The following is an 18,620-nucleotide window of genomic DNA, read 5'->3' as shown; positions in this document are numbered from 1 at the left end:
TGCATCTTTGTTAGCAACCAAATCTTTTGGCTGTAATTCTCGCATAGCAACACTGGGGGCAGCATGACAAACAAACAGCAATACAGTCCTAACATTCATTTACTGCTAATCCAAATATCTCCCTATATAATGATTATTTAACAATACTATAACATTGCATTAATAAATGTATCTTGTTAGCATTTATATTTCATTTAGCATAACAGAAATTTACAATTTGATATCAAACATCAATATTTTATAGTCATATCACTTCAAAGTAATTCCTATACATTCATTATATTATATTTTTAAGAGATGTATTTAAAGTTTTATAAACATTTAGTGCATAACCATATGACATGACTTAGGTCATCCCATGCAGGCAATCCTGTATTTATCATCTTTTAGCTCCATCTGGAAAAATAGAAAAACAATATGTTATATATATTTAAAAAATGGGATTATTACAATTGTTATTTAATCTTTTACAATTCTGAATTGTATTTCACATGTCCATATGTATATATATGTATATATATTTAAATACAGTCTGAGGTATGTTTTACTGAAATCTAAATGCAAGTTGTATTTTAAACAGCGAAATTTGAAATTATAATGCAAGCCATGTGCTTTTGCTGTGTGTTATCCTCCCCCAGACGTATGTCTGAATGACGTATATTCAAGTGTCAGCAGTTATAATGAGTCTTTGCATCTCATTTGGCTTCAAACGAAAAGTTCCAGACATTTACGGCTCTATTCACTGTATGGGGTTATCTATCTGACAATCTTGCTCTCAGATGTTCTGTTAATCAAGAAAGGGAATCTTCATGGTTTGATCCAAGATTTACAACATACAAAAATTTAGATGGTTTCAGAGTAGAAGTAGGGGTCAGCGACAGTCTGATAGGGATTTTAAATTCACACCTCAGTGGGACATCTTTTGGAAACAGTCATTTGTTCTCAGATGTGGAATACATAGAGTGTGATAAATGAGCATGTTCAAACTTACTATTTGAGAGATTTCATACTTATGTATATATATATATATAATATAAGATAAAATATGTGGTATATATATATATATATATATATATATATATATATATATATATATATATATATATATATATATATGTATTTTCCACTGACATTTATAGATGCCCTGACATAATATATATATATATATATATATATATATATATATATATATATATATATATATATACACACACACACACTATATATACTGTATATATATATATACACATTTATATGCTATATTATACATTAAAAAATATGTATATATTATACAATTTATCCATCCTCTTTAAAAAAAAAAAAAATCACTTACACAAAAACACACCCATAGGCACACACACATAAATACACATTTGCACAAGCACACACACTCGCACAAACACACATGCGCACACACGCACTTTAAAACATACATACACACAGACGCACACACATTCACACACACGGACACCCATGCACACCTACGTACACACCAGCACAGAACAAACACATACACACATACATACACACACAATGGCACATGCACACACACATGCACACATGCACTCACACATGCACACGTGCACACATACAAGCACACACACATATTTATACTATTGTATTTTTGTGATTGTTTTTGCCACATTTATTACCTTCACAGCTTTTTTCTACCCTCCAGATGCAACCATGAATCAAATGCATTTAGCCATTCCAGAGCCAATAGAAGAGTAATGCACTGTGCACAGAACAGAAGCCCCGTTTTTTTATTTGTATACTTAGATAAATAATGTAGTGTGCCACATGTATTAAATGGATTGGAAAACATTGCTTTCATTTTTTTACTGCATCTGTGAGACAGTTTAGCTGGAACATAAAGTTTGTCCTTTCATGATCTCACATATTTTCATGAACACAAGGCGCATTAGATATTAATCTAACTTAATTTTTAAAGCCCCTCAAATAGACTAATGTGCAACCGGAGGATGCTCTTTAAGCCAAAATTTAGACACACAGCACTGCTAATGACAGCAGAGGCAGCATTTACCATTACCCTACAGCTTTAGTAAACTTCACTAGATCATATAAGATTAATTAATGAAAACTGTCACTGACCTTTCAGCACACCACTTCAGCAGGGACAGTCTCCAGCGCCAGTGGGGCCATCAGATCACTCCCAGGGCAGAGTAAAGTTTACCAGGCAGGATGCAGCCCAGCGAAACTGCTGGCATGCGGCGCAGGTAAGGCAAGGGAGGAGCCTAGGAGCAAAGTACTAAGCAAGCTCCAGGAAACTGTTTGCGACTTTGCGGGCAGCGCACACAAGCTCAAGGGGCAGCTGTTTTGGGCCAGAGGGGCCCCACAATAAAGACGGCGCCCGGGGCAACTGCCTCTTTTGCCACGTGTTAAAGACAATGTGCAGCACATTGTAGGAGCCGCAGGGGCATTATCACACACATCTGCTGGGCGGCGGGCCCCCCCAAGAGTGGTGGACCTCCAAGGCCCAGTCCATCGCGACCACGGTAGTTCAGCCCCTGTCTCTATTGTTTACATGTATTACTGGTAATCAAAGAGGTACAATAACTGATTTGTATGTTACTGGAAGCCAAGGGGTACAATAAATGCCTAGGTGTGAAAAATATGCATGGTAGGATCAAGTTTGGAGTCTAAGGTATAGCTTTGATGGGGGGGTATTGTGGGACCCCACAGACCATCGTTTCCATTCACCTTCAGATTGTCCTGTAATTTTATGGAGGGCATCTGGCAACCCTACTGTTGTCTTGTTTTTGAAGAACGTTTTCAGGTTACATGAGATGTGCTATTTAATAGGCGTTCTCAGTTTTCTTGTTGGTTTTGAACACACTTCTACTCCAGTTTACATATGTCTCGTTCTTTGTCATTTGGTTACCATCCTCAGACTAACAGCCAGACAGAGTGAACTACGGAAACTTTGGAGCAATATCAGAGATGTTAATGTTCCTATCTTTCGGACAATTGGTTGTTTTTACTTCCCACAGCATGATAATGTTTTTTCCTATTACCTCACCTTCTCTAGCTCTAAACCACAGATTATCCTTTTTATCTAATAACTCCAACTTATTATAAGAGGCTTTGCTTCAAGCTGAACAGCAACATAATTCTTTTAGAATCATTCAAATTTTGAATCTTGTGATAATGCGATTAGATCTTACTATAATTATATGATTCAATTGCTCAATAGCTAAAGAAATGTGTGAAGAATCCTTGTCCTCAATGTCATCCTTCTCCTACTGTTTTGGTGACAGGTTCTGAATCTGAGGTTAACAAGATACTGGACTCTCGTATCTATCAAGGATGGTTACATTACCTAATTAAATGTAAGGGATATGACATGGGAACCAGTATTTAATGTTCATGCTCCCTATTTACTAAAACAGTTTCATCAGCAATTAACCTTCTAGGAAAGGTCATAGGCATGCATTGAGGTTGCCCTTATGTAGGGGGCAAGGCTCTCAATTTCTTACATAAGTGAAGTAGGGGCTGTGCTAATCCAAAATCTGTTAACAGGATGATAATCTGAAGTGCACTAAGTGAGCTTTACAGGAGTCCAGGAATGCACTAAACAGGAGGCTTAATGCTACTAATATTGTGGGGTGCATTGTGTTCAATGCTGGCCTGGAGGAGGTTTCAGAGGGGTGCTCAAAGTTTATTGCACAGGATCTGCACACTTCTTCTAGTAACATTGCAAATTGTGTTACCTGCACTGAGATTGGAGCCATTTGTAACCTTTATGTCGGAAGTGACCCAGCAGTTGTTTGGCGCCAATACCTATGGGGAATTTGTTTTATTTATCTTTAATTGTTTTCCTTTGTTTTGTCCATATGTTAGTGTGGATTATTTAATGGAGGGAGCTTTTTAATTTTTTTCTATAAAGTTTTGAAGGTGTGTGATGCTGGCATCCTTCATAGTGGAACTCGTTCTATGTGCAGAGAAGTAAACAGTTACAAGATTCTAATGGAGACTAACTCGACACTCAGTACAAACATATTTTTGATTAAATTCTATAATACAAAAAGTAGAATGCGCCTCATGGTACAGACCAATAGGATACCAAGCAGGAATGAAGGGGTTAAACAATCCTACTCATATGTGAGAAAGCACAAGATGTGCTCAATAAGCAAGCCGGATCCAAAGAGTCGTCCGGCAGACTCACAACCAGCACAGCAGCAGAAACGATCAGCACAGCAGCAGAAATGATCCTCATCCACCAATGTAGGAGTCCAGGGATCTAATGTGCACTAGCACCAGTAACGGCAGAAAAAACAACCGCAAGAAGGTTATATAGGCTTGTGTAAGCAAATAATGATGTAGTAGCGTAAAGGTAAAAGGTTTTATTAAAATCAATAAAACCAAACAGCAACGTGTTTCTCTGTGTCACAACACGGTTTCCTCAGGCTCATTTTATTTGATATTTTTGATTAAAATAGTCTTTATAGGCAGAATACAAAATGTAAGATGGAAGCCAGTGTATCTCAAAGTTCTATCATTTTATTAGCAAAAAAGGTGCCCTCAAGATAACCCAGAGAGATATAACAAACATATTGAGAAGATAAAGGAAATGCCATTAGGGCTGAGGTAGGAAAGGAGCACTGTCACTTTAAATATTCTTATTCTGCTGTCAATGTTATGTTGTATTTTCTGTTTGTGCTGTGATATCCTTGTCCCCTTATCTCTCCGTAGGAGTTTCCCAAGACTGGTCAGACCACGCTCTCTGGTGGAAGCAGAAATGTCAGTGGCTGCTGAAGACAAACTGGACCCTTGATAAATATGGCATCCTGGCTGATGCTCTCCTGTATTTTAAGCGACAACACCGGCCAATCATCCTATCCCTGCCCAGCCAGCGTTCTCTGCGCATCCGCATCTGCTTTTCCAGTACAACCTTCAGTGCCTGTGCTGAAGTCTGCAAGGTGCTGGGTGAGTATACAGCGTTTAATCTCTACCATACCAGAGCCCAGCACAACTGCCATACAACAGAGTCCTGCAGGATTGCTCAATCCTTCTTCCAACAAAGCTATGGAGAATATTTGATCTTAGCATTACAACCAGCAGTGGTTTGTTAGCTGACCTCTCTTGAGTCCCAGTTCCAAACAATATTATTTAGAGCAAAACTCCTGTTTTCTCTTCAGGAATCAGACACCCAGAAGAGCTTTCCCTCCTGAGAGCACCTGATGAGAAGAAGAAGAAAAAGGCAAAAGATGCTGTGACTCAGGAAATCTTTGACCTTACTTCCCTACAGCCAAATACTGGTAAGCCTTAAAGGCACTCTGACACACTCAAATCCTATATATTATGCAAAGCTCTCAACTGTCCTGCATTTTGCAGAACCGTTCCTGTTTAAGGACCCTTGTCTGCTGCCTCTCCATCCCCTATTAATATCCTGGTTTCCCTTTGTTTGTGTAACCACTACCCTAGACTGCTCCATCCCAACCCATGTTTGTTTGTTTCTTAAACAATAAGGTCTAGATAAGATAAGATCTGCTACTGGTGGTGTCTGCAGCTATTTTCTGGTACTGTTGCCACCATTAGTAGGTCACTCATGATCCATCATCTTAGTCATGAAAAGGAACCATTTAACAACAGCTTGCAACAAGACACAAGCTGACACACAGGGATTTAAATGGCTACTCATTGGGTTCCTCTATCGCTATCCCCCAACTTTCTATAACTGTTGATAATAACATCATTACCCTAACCGCATGCCGGATGTCTTGTGATCACACTTGACTCAGATCTCTCTTTCACTCCCCATCTCCAAAATTCACCACTGCCTCACATAAGACACAACTAAGACTTTAATCCACACTTTTATCATTTCCTTCCTCTAATATTGCTCTCTGCCTCGCTCCACAAGACTCTCCTCTAGTTTTAAAACTTTCAAGAGCTCCTTAAAGACTCTACTGTTTAGGGATGCATATAAAATACACTAACAAATTCTTATCTTAGTTCCTCTCCTCGGGCGAGATTACATATACGGCGCAGGCTTCAGCACAAGCATTGCAACCCGCGCTGCCCGTAATTTCACCTTGCACATTGGGGTATTACATATAGGGTGCCGGCAGATCATAAAGTGCTGTAAGTCGGATAAACTAGCCATGTCCAGAAATGAACGTAAATACACGTTTCTGGAGCCGCTAGTGACTTACGGCACTTTAGAAACTGCCGACACCTAAGAATAATAAAAAAATATATAAAATCTCTAACCGGCCTCCCAAAAATAAACCCGACATGTATAACCCCTATATCCGCCATCAAACCCACATCATAACTGATAAAAGTATTTACCCCTAAACCGACAACCCCCCACAACGCAATATGCCTAATTAAACTATTAACCCCTATATCCTCCATAAAACCCACACTGCAACTAATAACTAAAGTATTAACCCCTAAATCCGCCAACCCCAACATCTCAAACTACCTAATAAAACTATTAACCCCTAATCCGCCATTAACCCACAAAGCACTAAACCTATTAAAGTATTAACCTCTAACCCGCCATACTTACACAACGCAATGCTAATAAATCTATTAACCCCTAAGCCGCCAAAGCCCACAACGCAAATAAATAATTAAATGACTAAGCCCCATAACCTAACACCCCCTAAATTAATCCAAATTACCTATATTAAAAAATACTTAAGTTACTAACTATTAAAATAAAAAACCTAGCATTACTTTAAAAATAAAAAACTAAGTTTAAATTAAGCGAACAGTATGGAAAATAAAAAAATCTAATATTACAGAAAATAATAAACAAATTATCAAAAATAAAAAAAAAATTAAACCTAATCCCTATGAAAAAGCCCCCCCCCCAAATAAAAACACCCCCTAATCTAATGCTAAACTACCAATAGCCCTTAAAAAAGGGCTTTTTGCAGGTCATTGCCCTAAGTTAAACAGCTCTTTTACATTAAAAATAAGCAAAGTCCCCCCTAACAGTAAACACCCCCCACCCACCAACCCCCCCCCCCAATAAAAAACCTAACACTAAAAAACCTAATCTACCCATTGCCTTGAAAAGGGCATTTAGATTTTTTGCTTCCGTTTAAAAAAAAAATTAAATTTAGATTAGGGATGGGCACTTCGTAAAAGAGATAAATACCCTTTTAAGGGCAGCAAAAGAGCTAAATGCCCTTTTAAGGCAATGCCCATACAAATGCCCTTTTCAGGGCAATGAGTAGATTAGGTTTTTTAGTGTTAGTTTTTTTATTGTGGGGTTTATTTTTAATGTAAAAGAGCTGTTTAACTTAGGGCAATGCCCTGTAAAAAGCCTTTTTAAGGGCTATTGGTTGTTTAGCATTAGATTAGGGGGTGTTTTTATTTTCATAGGGATTAGGTTTAATTTTTTAATTTTTGATAATTTGTTTATTATTTTCTGTAATATTAGATTTTTTTATTTTCCGTAATGTTAGCTTAATTTAAACTTAGTTTTTTTTTTTTTTAATGTAATGCTAGGTTTTTTATTTTAATAGTTAGTAAATTTAGTATTTTTTTATTTAGGTAATTTGTATTAATTTAGGGGGTTTAGGTTAGGGGGTGTTAGGTTAGGGGGCTTAGTAATTTAATTATTTATTTGCGTTGTGGGGGATGGCTGTTTAGGGGTTAATAGTTTTAATAGGGACTTTGCGATGTGCGTTAATGGCGGATTAAGGGTTAATACATTAGGTAGTTTGCTATGTTGGGGTTGACAAATATAGGGGTTAATAATTTAATTATTACTTGCCGTGTGTGCTTGATGGGGGATATAGGGGTTAATATACTTTATTATTTATTGCGGTGGGGGGGATTGCGGTTGACAGGTAGCTAGATATTGCGCATACGTTAGGTGTTAGTTTATATTTTCAGTTAGTTACGGGATTACGGTGCTCCCATACTCAGCGCAAGGCTTGCCGCGGCTGCCTTTGTGTGGTGAGGTGAAAATGGAGTAAAATTTCTCCATTTTCGCCACGTAAGTCTTCTCGCTGAATATTGGATATCGATTTGCGACACGGTCCCATGTTAGCTTATGGGAGTAAGAATTGCGGCCGATGGGTGAAATATACGTGCCGCATTTATATGCGGTGCTGTATATTGGATACCAAAACCACGTAAAAACCGGCGGCGGCTTCTGCGGGCGACGCCACATATGTAATGGAGCCCCTCATTTTGTCATCCCTTTGAACCCCTTTAGCATGTAAGGCCACAAGTCCAACTGCTTTGTAGATCACCTTCATGAGAGACGATTTACAACAGTGCAACTCTTGGCAGGGCCCTCTATCCTTTGTCTTCTATAACTGTCACCTTGCATATTAGACCCATGGTTATAGCGCTGTGGAGAATTTGTTGACGCTCTACAAATAACTGATAATAATAATAATAATAATAATAAATACTGGTGCATTGGGAAAACACAATGCTTGGTCTATCTATTACTTGCAAAAAGGGAGATAAAATGTATGTATTTCTCTCATGAATGGTTTAATTACTGCTCTAGGTGTTACTGGCAGTAAAGGGAGTAAAAGCACTGTTCTGTGTGGTACTGGTTGTCATCAGGGTCAAATTACTGCTTTCTGTTGCTGTAAAGCATGGAGGCTAAAATCACTATTCTTTGTTACAAGCAGCCAAGTGAGGTTAAACCAATGATCTGTGTGTGTTACTGGGAGCCAAGGGAGGTTAAATCAATTATCTGTGTGTGTTACTGGCAGCCAAGGGAGGTTAAACCAATGATCTGTGTGTGTTACTGGCAGCCAAGTGAGGTTAAACCAATGATCTATGTGTGTTACTTGCAGCCATGGGAGGTTATACCAGTGCTCTGTGTGTGTTACTGGCAGCCAAGGGAGGTTAAACCAGTGCTCTGTGTGTGTTACTAGCAACCAAGGGAATAAGCTTATTCTTTTGTGTGTCCTTCTGACAGACAAAATAGAAGTAAAATCCCACACTCCTTTGCTTCGAATACAGCATGTGGTTAACATGCCATTTTAAATAACTGATTAAAGGTAAAAAATTAAATATAATTTAGGACAGGGTTAGGGTGAGGTCATTATATAATTCCACCCACAACTCTCCAGTGACCACGAGTTAGCAGTAACCATGATTCTACCACTGCACTTTACCCTAATCACAACTCCTTCATCAACTATAAACCTATCCCCAACTACTCAAAACCCCAAGTGCAATTAACCCTAACCACAACTAACTTGATCTCACAGCCCAATTAACCCTAACCACAACTAACCTGACCTCACCAGCACAATTAACCCTAACCACAACTAACCTGGCCTCACCAGCACAATTAACCCTAACCACAACTAACCTGGCCCCTGGCCTCACCAGCACAATTAACCCTAACTACAACTAACCTGACCTCACCAGCACAATTAACCCTAACCATAACTAACCTGACCTCACCAGCACAATTAACCCTAACCACAACTAACCTGGCCTCACCAGCACAATTAACCCTAACCACAACTAACCTGGCCTCACCAGCACAATTAACCCTAGCCACAACTAACCTGGCCTCACCAGCACAATTAACCCTAGCCACAACTAACCTGACCTCACCAGCACAATTAACCCTAACCACAACTAACCTGGCCTCACCAGCACAATTAACCCTAACCACAACTAACCTGACCTCGCCAGCACAATTAACCCTAACCACAACCAATACTCTCACCAGCACAATTAACCCTAAAATGAAATAAGCGCAAATAAACCTTTGAGATACAAACACACGTCAGGGTTATTTGCATACATGCAGAACAAGTAGAGGCGCATGCTCATATGTGAATATACAATGCACTATTTATTCTATGCAATGGTGCCCATCCAATGTGCAGATCTCATTAAAGGGGCATAAAAACAAATAAAAATACTCTAGTGTGTGATATCATTTTAATTTGTATGCTTTCATATAATAGTTTGCTTAACTCCCTGCAACTTGATTAAACACATAGGTAAAGTCATCTCCAGACTAGTAATGCACTACTGGGAGCTATCTGAATAAATTTGGTGAGCCAATTTTAATAGGCATACGTGTGTGGCCACCAATCACCAGCTAGCTCCAAGTAGTGCACTGCTCCTGAGCAAGGAGAGGGGTAACAAAGGGGGAGGGGGATTTATAAAAAATTAAGGTATAAATAGGTGGGATTACATTTTCTATTACCTATTTCTTCCTTTCTTTATTAAATCCCCCTCATCCCTTTTGTTACACCTGTACTCCTCATATTTAACTTTATCATAATTTTTTATGGCCTAGAACCACCATTGAAACCATGATGATTCAACCATTTGGCCAACATTTTGTACACCCAAAACGGTCAAACTTTGAGATCCATGTTTTGAATGACACATTTTGAGGTCAAATTTTGGGGCCGTTGCTTGCTTTGCTCCCTCAAATGTTATGGTTAAATTATGTGGTTAGTGTTCTTCACCTTTAGATCTTATGGTTAAATGTTTTGGTCAGTGTTTTGTATCCCCAAATCTTGTGGTCAAATAACGTGGTCACTTTTTTGTATCACCAACATTTATGGTGAAATACTGTGGTCAGTGTTTTGCATCCACAAATTTGAGGTCAAATTTTGTGGTCAGTGTTTCCCTTAAATTTCAAGTTCAAACTTTGTGATCACTGTTCACCAAATACCATCACCTATAGTCTAGAACTATCACCTATAGTCTAGAACAGTGATGGCGGAACATGGCACTCCTGATAATTTATAACTACATTTCCCATCATGCTTTACTGGACTTCAGAGTGCCACAGTATCATGGGAAATGTTGTTCTAAAACATCTGGAGTGCCAAGGTTCCCCATTACTGGTCTAGAACCATCCTGATACTTTATGCAGCTCATAGCACGGTTGTAGGACTCCTCTAGCCTTTTCACAGCTTCCTGCATGCAATGACAATTACCTTTCTATGCTCTCTCTTTCACTCAGGGTCTTCATTTCAGTTCATGCATGGGGTCCCAGCACATTTTACTGTTAGTCCTGAAGCGATGGAGAATTACAGAGCTCTGTCCATCTGTCACACAGGACTGACACCAGAGGACATACAGAAGAGATATAAACCTATTTCTGTAACTGACAAAACACTGGTACATGGCAGGTAAGTCATTTTCACTGACTCTAGAAGGTCTTTAACTGACTCATCAGATCACATGATAAACCTTCCTCCTCTATCCCACACAAGCCTTAAAGGGACGTTAAATCTGACATCATCAGTTTCATTTCTGGTAGACTCTCCAATTCAACCCATTCAATTATTATAGCACACACTTTGCCTGTCTGTCATGTATGTTATTACTATAATGCTATAGCATTTGAAATGGGCGGAGACAGGTGCCTTCTGCAGACCTGAATATAAAATGCTTCAGGCTTGGGTAGCTAGGGACTGAAATTAATATTTAAACAAGTGAATAATTGGAATGTTATAGTAAAAAAAAACTTGTAATTACAACATTTTGTTCTACAGTTTTACAATAAACTTACATACTGAGCGAGTTTGAAAATGTCTGGAATGTATAAACACCATCACCTAGATTACGAGTTTTGCGTTAGCCTTAAAAAGCAGCGTTGAGGTCCTAACGCTGCTTTTTAACGCCCGCTGGTATTACGAGTCTTGCAGGTACAGGTGCACCGCTCACTTTTTTGGCCAGACTCGGAAATACCGCAAATCCACTTACGTCAATTGTGTATCCTATATTTTCAATGGGACTTGCATAGCGCCAGTATTACGAGTCTGACCAATAGTCAGCGGTACACCCTCTCCGGTCAAGCCTGGTACCGCATTTTAAAGTCAGTAGTTAAGAGTTTTACACTACAACGCCGTAGCATAAAACTCTTAACTAAAGTGCTAAAAAGTACACTAACACCCATAAACTACCTATTAACCCCTAAACCGAGGCCCCCCCCACATCGCAAACACTAAAATAAATATTTTAACCCCTAATCTCCCGAAACGGACATCGCCGCCACTATAATAAATATATTAACCCCTAAACCGCCGCACTCCCGCATCGCAAACACTAGTTAAATATTATTAACCCCTAATCTGCCGTCCCTAACATCGCCGCCACCTACCTACATTTATTAACCCCTAATCTGCCGCCACTATATTAAATGTATTAACCCCTAAACCTAAGTCTAACCCTAACCCCCCCCAACCGAAATATAATTTAAATTAATCTAAATAAAATTACTACAATTAACTAAATAATTCCTATTTAAAAATAAATACTTACCTATAAAATAAACCCTAAGCTAGCTACAATATAACTAATAGTTACATTGTAGCTAGCTTAGGGTTTATTTTTATTTTACAGGCAACTTTGTATTTATTTTAACTAGGTAGAATAGTTATTAAATAGTTATTAACTATTTAATAACTTCCTAGTTAAAATAAAGACAAATGTACCTGTAAAATAAAACCTAACCTAAGTTACAATTACACCTAACATTACACTATAATTAAATAAATTCCTTAAACTAAATACAATTAATTACAATTAAATAAAATCAGCCCCAAAGTAATCAGCTCTTTTACCTGTAAAAAAAAAGTACAAATACCCCCCCAACATTAAAACCCACCACCCACACAACCAACCCTACTCTAAAACCCACCCAATCCCCCCTTAAAAAAAACTAACACTAACCCCTTGAAGATCACCCTACCATGAGACGTCTTCACCCAACCAGGCAGAAGTGGTCCTCCAGACAGGCAGACGGCATCTTCTATCTTCATCCATCCGGCGCGGAGCGGGTCCATCTTCAAGACATCCGACGCGGAGCATCCTCTTCATCCAGAGTCTTCTTACTAAATGACTGTACCTTTACGTGACGCCATCCAAGATGGCATCCCTTCAATTCCGATTGGCTGATAGAATTCTATTAACCAATTGGAATTAAGGTAGAAAAAATCCTATTGGCTGATGCAATCAGCCAATAGGATTGAACTGGCATTCTATTGGCTGATTGGAACAGCCAATAGAATGCCAGCTCAATCCTATTGGCTGATTGGATCAGCCAGTAGGATTGAACTTCAATCCTATTGGCTGATTGCATCAGCCAATAAGATTTTTTCTACCTTAATTCCGATTGGCTGATAGAATTCTATCAGCCATTTGGAATTGAAGGGACGCCATCTTGGATGACGTCACTTAAAGGTGCCGTCATTTAGTAAGAAGACTCCGGATGAAGAGGATGCTCCGGGTCTGATGTCTTGAAGATGGACCCGATCCACGCCGAATGAATGAAGATAGAAGATGCAGTCTGGATGAAGACTTCTGCCCCTCTGGAGGACCTCTTCTGCCCGGCTTGGATGAAGACTTCTGCCCGTCTGGAGGACCACTTCTGCCCGGTTGGGTGAAGACGTCTCACGGTAGGGTGATCTTCAAGGAGTTAGTGTTAGGTTTTTTTAAGGGGGGATTGGGTGGGTTTTAGAGTAGGGTTGGTTGTGTGGGAGGTGGGTTTTAATGTTGGGGTATTTGTACTTTTTTTTACAGGTAAAAGAGCTGATTACTTTGGGGCAATGCCCAGCAAAAGGCCCTTTTAAGGGCTATTTGTAATTTAGTGTAGGGTAGGGCTTTTTTTTATTTTGGGGGGCTTTTTTTATTTTGTTAGGGGGATTAGATTAGGTGTAATTAGTTTAAAAATCTTGTAATTATTTTATTATTTTCTGTAATTTAGTGTTTGTTTTTTTTGTAATTTAGATAACTTTATTTAATTGTAATTAATTGTATTTAGTTTAGGGAATTTATTTAATTATAGTGTAGTGTTAGGTGTAATTGTAACTTAGGTTAGGTTTTATTTTACAGGTAAATTTGTCTTTATTTTAACTAGGTAGTTATTAAATAGTTAATAACTATTTAATAACTATTGTACTTAGTTAAAATAAATACAAAGTTGCCTGTAAAATAAAAATAAACCCTAAGATAGATACAATGTAGCTATTAGTTATATTGTAGCTAGATTAGGGTTTATTTTATAGGTAAGTATTTAGTTTTAAATAGGAATTATTTAGGTAATTGTAGTAATTTGATTTAGATGTATTGTAATTATATTTGTTAGGGGGTGTTAGGGTTAGGGTTAGACTTAGGTTTAGGGGTTAATAACTTTATTATAATGGCGGCGACGTTGTGGGCGGCAGATTAGGGGTTAATAAATGTAGTTAGGTTACGGTGACATTGGGGGCAGCAGATTAGGGGTTAATAAATATAATGTAGGGTTCGGCGATGTTGGGGGCTGCAGATTAGGGGTTCATAACCATAATGTAGGTGGCGGCGGTGTCCGGAGTGGCAGATTAGGGGTTAATAATATAATTTAGGTGTCAGCGATGTCGGGGGCGGCAGATTAGGGGTTAATAAGTGTAAGATTAGGGGTGTTTAGACTCGGGGTTCATGTTAGGGTGTTGGGTATAGACATAAATTGTATTTCCCCATGGGAATCAATGGGGCTGCGTTAGGAGCTTTACGCTGCTTTTTTGCAGGTGTTAGACTTTTTTTCAGCCGGCTCTGCCCCGAGCACGTTCAGCCAGCTCACCGCTAACGTAAGCAGCGCTGGTATTGAGGTGAGATGTGGAGCTAAATTTTGCTCTTCGCTCACTTTTTTGTGGTTAACACCGAGTTTCTAAAAACCCGTAATACCAGCGTTGTCTGCAAGTGAGCAGTGAGCTTAAACTGCTCGTTAGCACTGCACCCCTGTTAACGCAAAACTCGTAATCTAGGTGCATGTTTGCTGCAATTCAAATTCAATTTTCAAACTCCACGCACCACTCCAGGCTTGTTACTAGAGTAGATGCAGCTAGCCCCAGTAATTTTTTAGCAAACGTTCTATTGTTTGGTAGTTTGCAATAACATCATCTCTGCTGAAGCCATTTAGGGACAGATATTGTGCATATGGTGGTGTCGTCTGTCAGGTCTCGGAACTGAAGAATTGTACGTGTTGGTTCCTAAGTGTTACTGCTGCAGTTATTGTTTTTTCACGTCGCTGGCGGTTCTCGTTTGATGTGCGAGATTTCATGTATTGGGCCACTATTGAAATGCTGGGACAAATAGGTAGAGCAATGCTAAATTTATTTTAACCTTGATCTTGAGTCTACAATTAGGCCCTTCACTCAGCAAACTCTCAAGCGTCTATAAATATAGGACATCATTAGTTTCTGGGAGTTCATATCAGTTTGCACAATACTTATTAATAACTTCAGTTATCTCTTTTCTATGCTTACATGGCTAATCATTTTATTCTAGTGATTATATATTAATGCACTTGATGCCTCTAATATGGACTTAAAAAGCACTGGGATTGTAATAGGAACCACTTAAAGGGACATTAAACACTTTGAGATGGTATATAAAATGATATATCGTATACATAAAAAACTGCAATATAGTTTAATTCTTTATTTTGTCCCCTTTTCATGTAATTCCATTCTTTTTCAGTTAGAAATTGAAGGGCAGAATACTGTTATTTTCCCCACAGCCATTGGTTACACACTTTTTCAAATCAGCCCAGATCAATTCGAAAATATCTGACTTTTCCAAGGAGTAAAAAATGTTTTTTTCCCATTGAGTGTATATATGCCATGACTTTAACAATATCCGACCAGGAAGGGGGGGGGGGTGGGGGGTGTCAATCTTTACCAAGATCTAGCAATGGAGAGTATTACGGCTGAGAAAAGGTAGTCTGGACAAGATGGTGAAGCAATTGCTCCAGCATTTAGGGGTGGCCGATGGGAACAGCTTAGCCAACCTAACTGGGACATAATACCAGTGTATGAGGAGTTTAAAATATGTTTCATATATGGTCACACAGTGAAGAGTTTATTCTGCCAGTCTAGAAATATCTAGTTTTGTTCCCATTTCATAATATGGGTGGCTTTATCTACGGTGTCGCTCCTTCCATCAGGTTATAGTGGATTGACATGGGTTTTCCTAATCTAAGTCCCCATCTAGCTTGACACACAGTGAGTTGACGAGAGGATGAAGGTTTAAAACCCCAGCTAGACAACATACTTATTACCCGGGAATATTCAAAAAACCAGGAAGGGTGGCATAAGTACTGAATCCCTGATTTGGTCAAGTGTAACAAAGTCGCCCTGCGGGTTGATGGACCACATGTCTGCCACCTTCTCGAAGCCCAAGCGTGACCAAGTGGTAGCGTGGGAGTCTATTAGGCCCGTGAGAAGACCTGAAATAGTGGTGATAGGGGAGGGGTGGGGGGCTATCTGTTTATAGTGTCTGATCTGCTCCCAGAGGGAGAGACATTCTTTTATAATTGGATTGTCAAAAGCAAAATTCCTCCTACAATGTTTATAATTCTATCCTAGCACAGCTAAGTTGTACGGTTTTACGTTAACGTATAAAAATGACAAGCTGAAGTATTGATCATAACAAATTGCCATATATTAGCCTACACATCTTGTATAGATTTTTAAAATATAGCCCATAGCACATATAATAGATGCTTATGGTGGTTCTTCTAAAATAAAGGGGCGTGGAAGTCAGTAGTGAACTAAATTTGTCCGAGCTTCCCCAGAAACTTTCAAGGGAAGGGGATTAAAATAAGTCCCAACAATAATAATGTTAATATAGACAAATGAAAATATAATTGGATATAAAGATAAAATGACAAGGCGGGACGTGCACCTATGTCTTCCAGATGCCAATGTAATGAGAAACGTTTCACTTCAAGGTGTGGTAAATGAGAGTGAAATGCATCTTGAAAAATAATATAATAACAATTTGTCTGTGACTTCTTCAGTATATATAATGCTAGTGGTGTTTTCTCAATGGGCGGTAAAACTCATCATCTTTTGTATCTCATTCTCATCAGTCAGGTTTTCCTTCTCCCAATTTCTGTTGTTGTGCATAACAAGAAGGTGTTGCTTGGGTCCTAATAGAACTGGGGCTTGAACCCGGTAAAAAAACACGACTCTTACACCATAATAAACACACACATGCACAAATACATACATACTTCCACACACATAAACACACACACATATATATACACAAACAGACATAAATACACATACTCGTACACACACGCATTCTCATGCACACACATAAATACACACACACACGCATACTCATACACACACACGCATTCTCATGCACACACATAAATACACACACACACGCATACTCATGCACACACATAAACACACACACATATACACAAACAGACATAAATACACACACATACAGGGAGTGCAGAATTATTAGGCAAATGAGTATTTTGACCACATCATCCTCTTTATGCATGTGGTCTTACTCCAAGCTGTATAGGCTCGAAAGCCTACTACCAATTAAGCATATTAGGTGATGTGCATCTCTGTAATGAGAAGGGGTGTGGTCTAATGACATCAACACCCTATATCAGGTGTGCATAATTATTAGGCAACTTCCTTTCCTTTGGCAAAATGGGTCAAAAGAAGGACTTGACAGGCTCAGAAAAGTCAAAAATAGTGAGATATCTTGCAGAGCTTCTGAAGCGTGATCATCGAACAATCAAGCGTTTCATTCAAAATAGTCAACAGGGTCGCAAGAAGCGTGTGGAAAAACCAAGGCGCAAAATAACTGCCCATGAACTGAGAAAAGTCAAGCGTGCAGCTGCCAAGATGCCACTTGCCACCAGTTTGGCCATATTTCAGAGCTGCAACATCACTGGAGTGCCCAAAAGCACAAGGTGTGCAATACTCAGAGACATGGCCAAGGTAAGAAAGGCTGAAAGACGACCACCACTGAACAAGACACACAAGCTGAAACGTCAAGACTGGGCCAAGAAATATCTCAAGACTGATTTTTCTAAGGTTTTATGGACTGATGAAATGAGAGTGAGTCTTGATGGGCCAGATGGATGGGCCCGTGGCTGGATTGGTAAAGGGCAGAGAGCTCCAGTCCGACTCAGACGCCAGCAAGGTGGAGGTGGAGTACTGGTTTGGGCTGGTATCATCAAAGATGAGCTTGTGGGGCCTTTTCGGGTTGAGGATGGAGTCAAGCTCAACTCCCAGTCCTACTGCCAGTTTCTGGAAGACACCTTCTTCAAGCAGTGGTACAGGAAGAAGTCTGCATCCTTCAAGAAAAACATGATTTTCATGCAGGACAATGCTCCATCACACGCGTCCAAGTACTCCACAGCGTGGCTGGCAAGAAAGGGTATAAAAGAAGAAAATCTAATGACATGGCCTCCTTGTTCACCTGATCTGAACACCATTGAGAACCTGTGGTCCATCATCAAATGTGAGATTTACAAGGAGGGAAAACAGTACACCTCTCTGAACAGTGTCTGGGAGGCTGTGGTTGCTGCTGCACGCAATGTTGATGGTGAACAGATCAAAACACTGACAGAATCCATGGATGGCAGGCTTTTGAGTGTCCTTGCAAAGAAAGGTGGCTATATTGGTCACTGATTTGTTTTTGTTTTGTTTTTGAATGTCAGAAATGTATATTTGTGAATGTTGAGATGTAATATTGGTTTCACTGGTAAAAATAAATAATTGAAATGGGTATATATTTGTTTTTTGTTAAGTTGCCTAATAATTATGCACAGTTATAGTCACCTGCAAACACAGATATCCCCCTAAAATAGCTATAACTAAAAACAAACT

General features: G+C 39.1%; 1 protein-coding gene across 1 annotated transcript in view; it reads left to right on the top strand.

The window, feature by feature from the left end:
* The window catches only part of FERMT3 (FERM domain containing kindlin 3), a 111,901-nt gene that overhangs the window by 68,076 nt on the left and 25,205 nt on the right, over positions 1–18,620 (top strand). The window contains exons 3-5 of the mRNA XM_053720062.1: positions 4,714–4,947; positions 5,160–5,279; positions 10,952–11,120. Of these exons, the coding sequence (XP_053576037.1) occupies positions 4,714–4,947; positions 5,160–5,279; positions 10,952–11,120 (523 nt within the window). The remainder of the gene's footprint in view (positions 1–4,713; positions 4,948–5,159; positions 5,280–10,951; positions 11,121–18,620) is intronic.

This window comes from Bombina bombina, chromosome 7 (genome assembly GCF_027579735.1).
Source record: "Bombina bombina isolate aBomBom1 chromosome 7, aBomBom1.pri, whole genome shotgun sequence".
Taxonomy (NCBI): domain Eukaryota; kingdom Metazoa; phylum Chordata; class Amphibia; order Anura; family Bombinatoridae; genus Bombina; species Bombina bombina.
The sequence above is the reverse complement of the archived record's forward strand: the minus strand, read 5'-3'. Positions and strand labels throughout refer to the sequence as shown.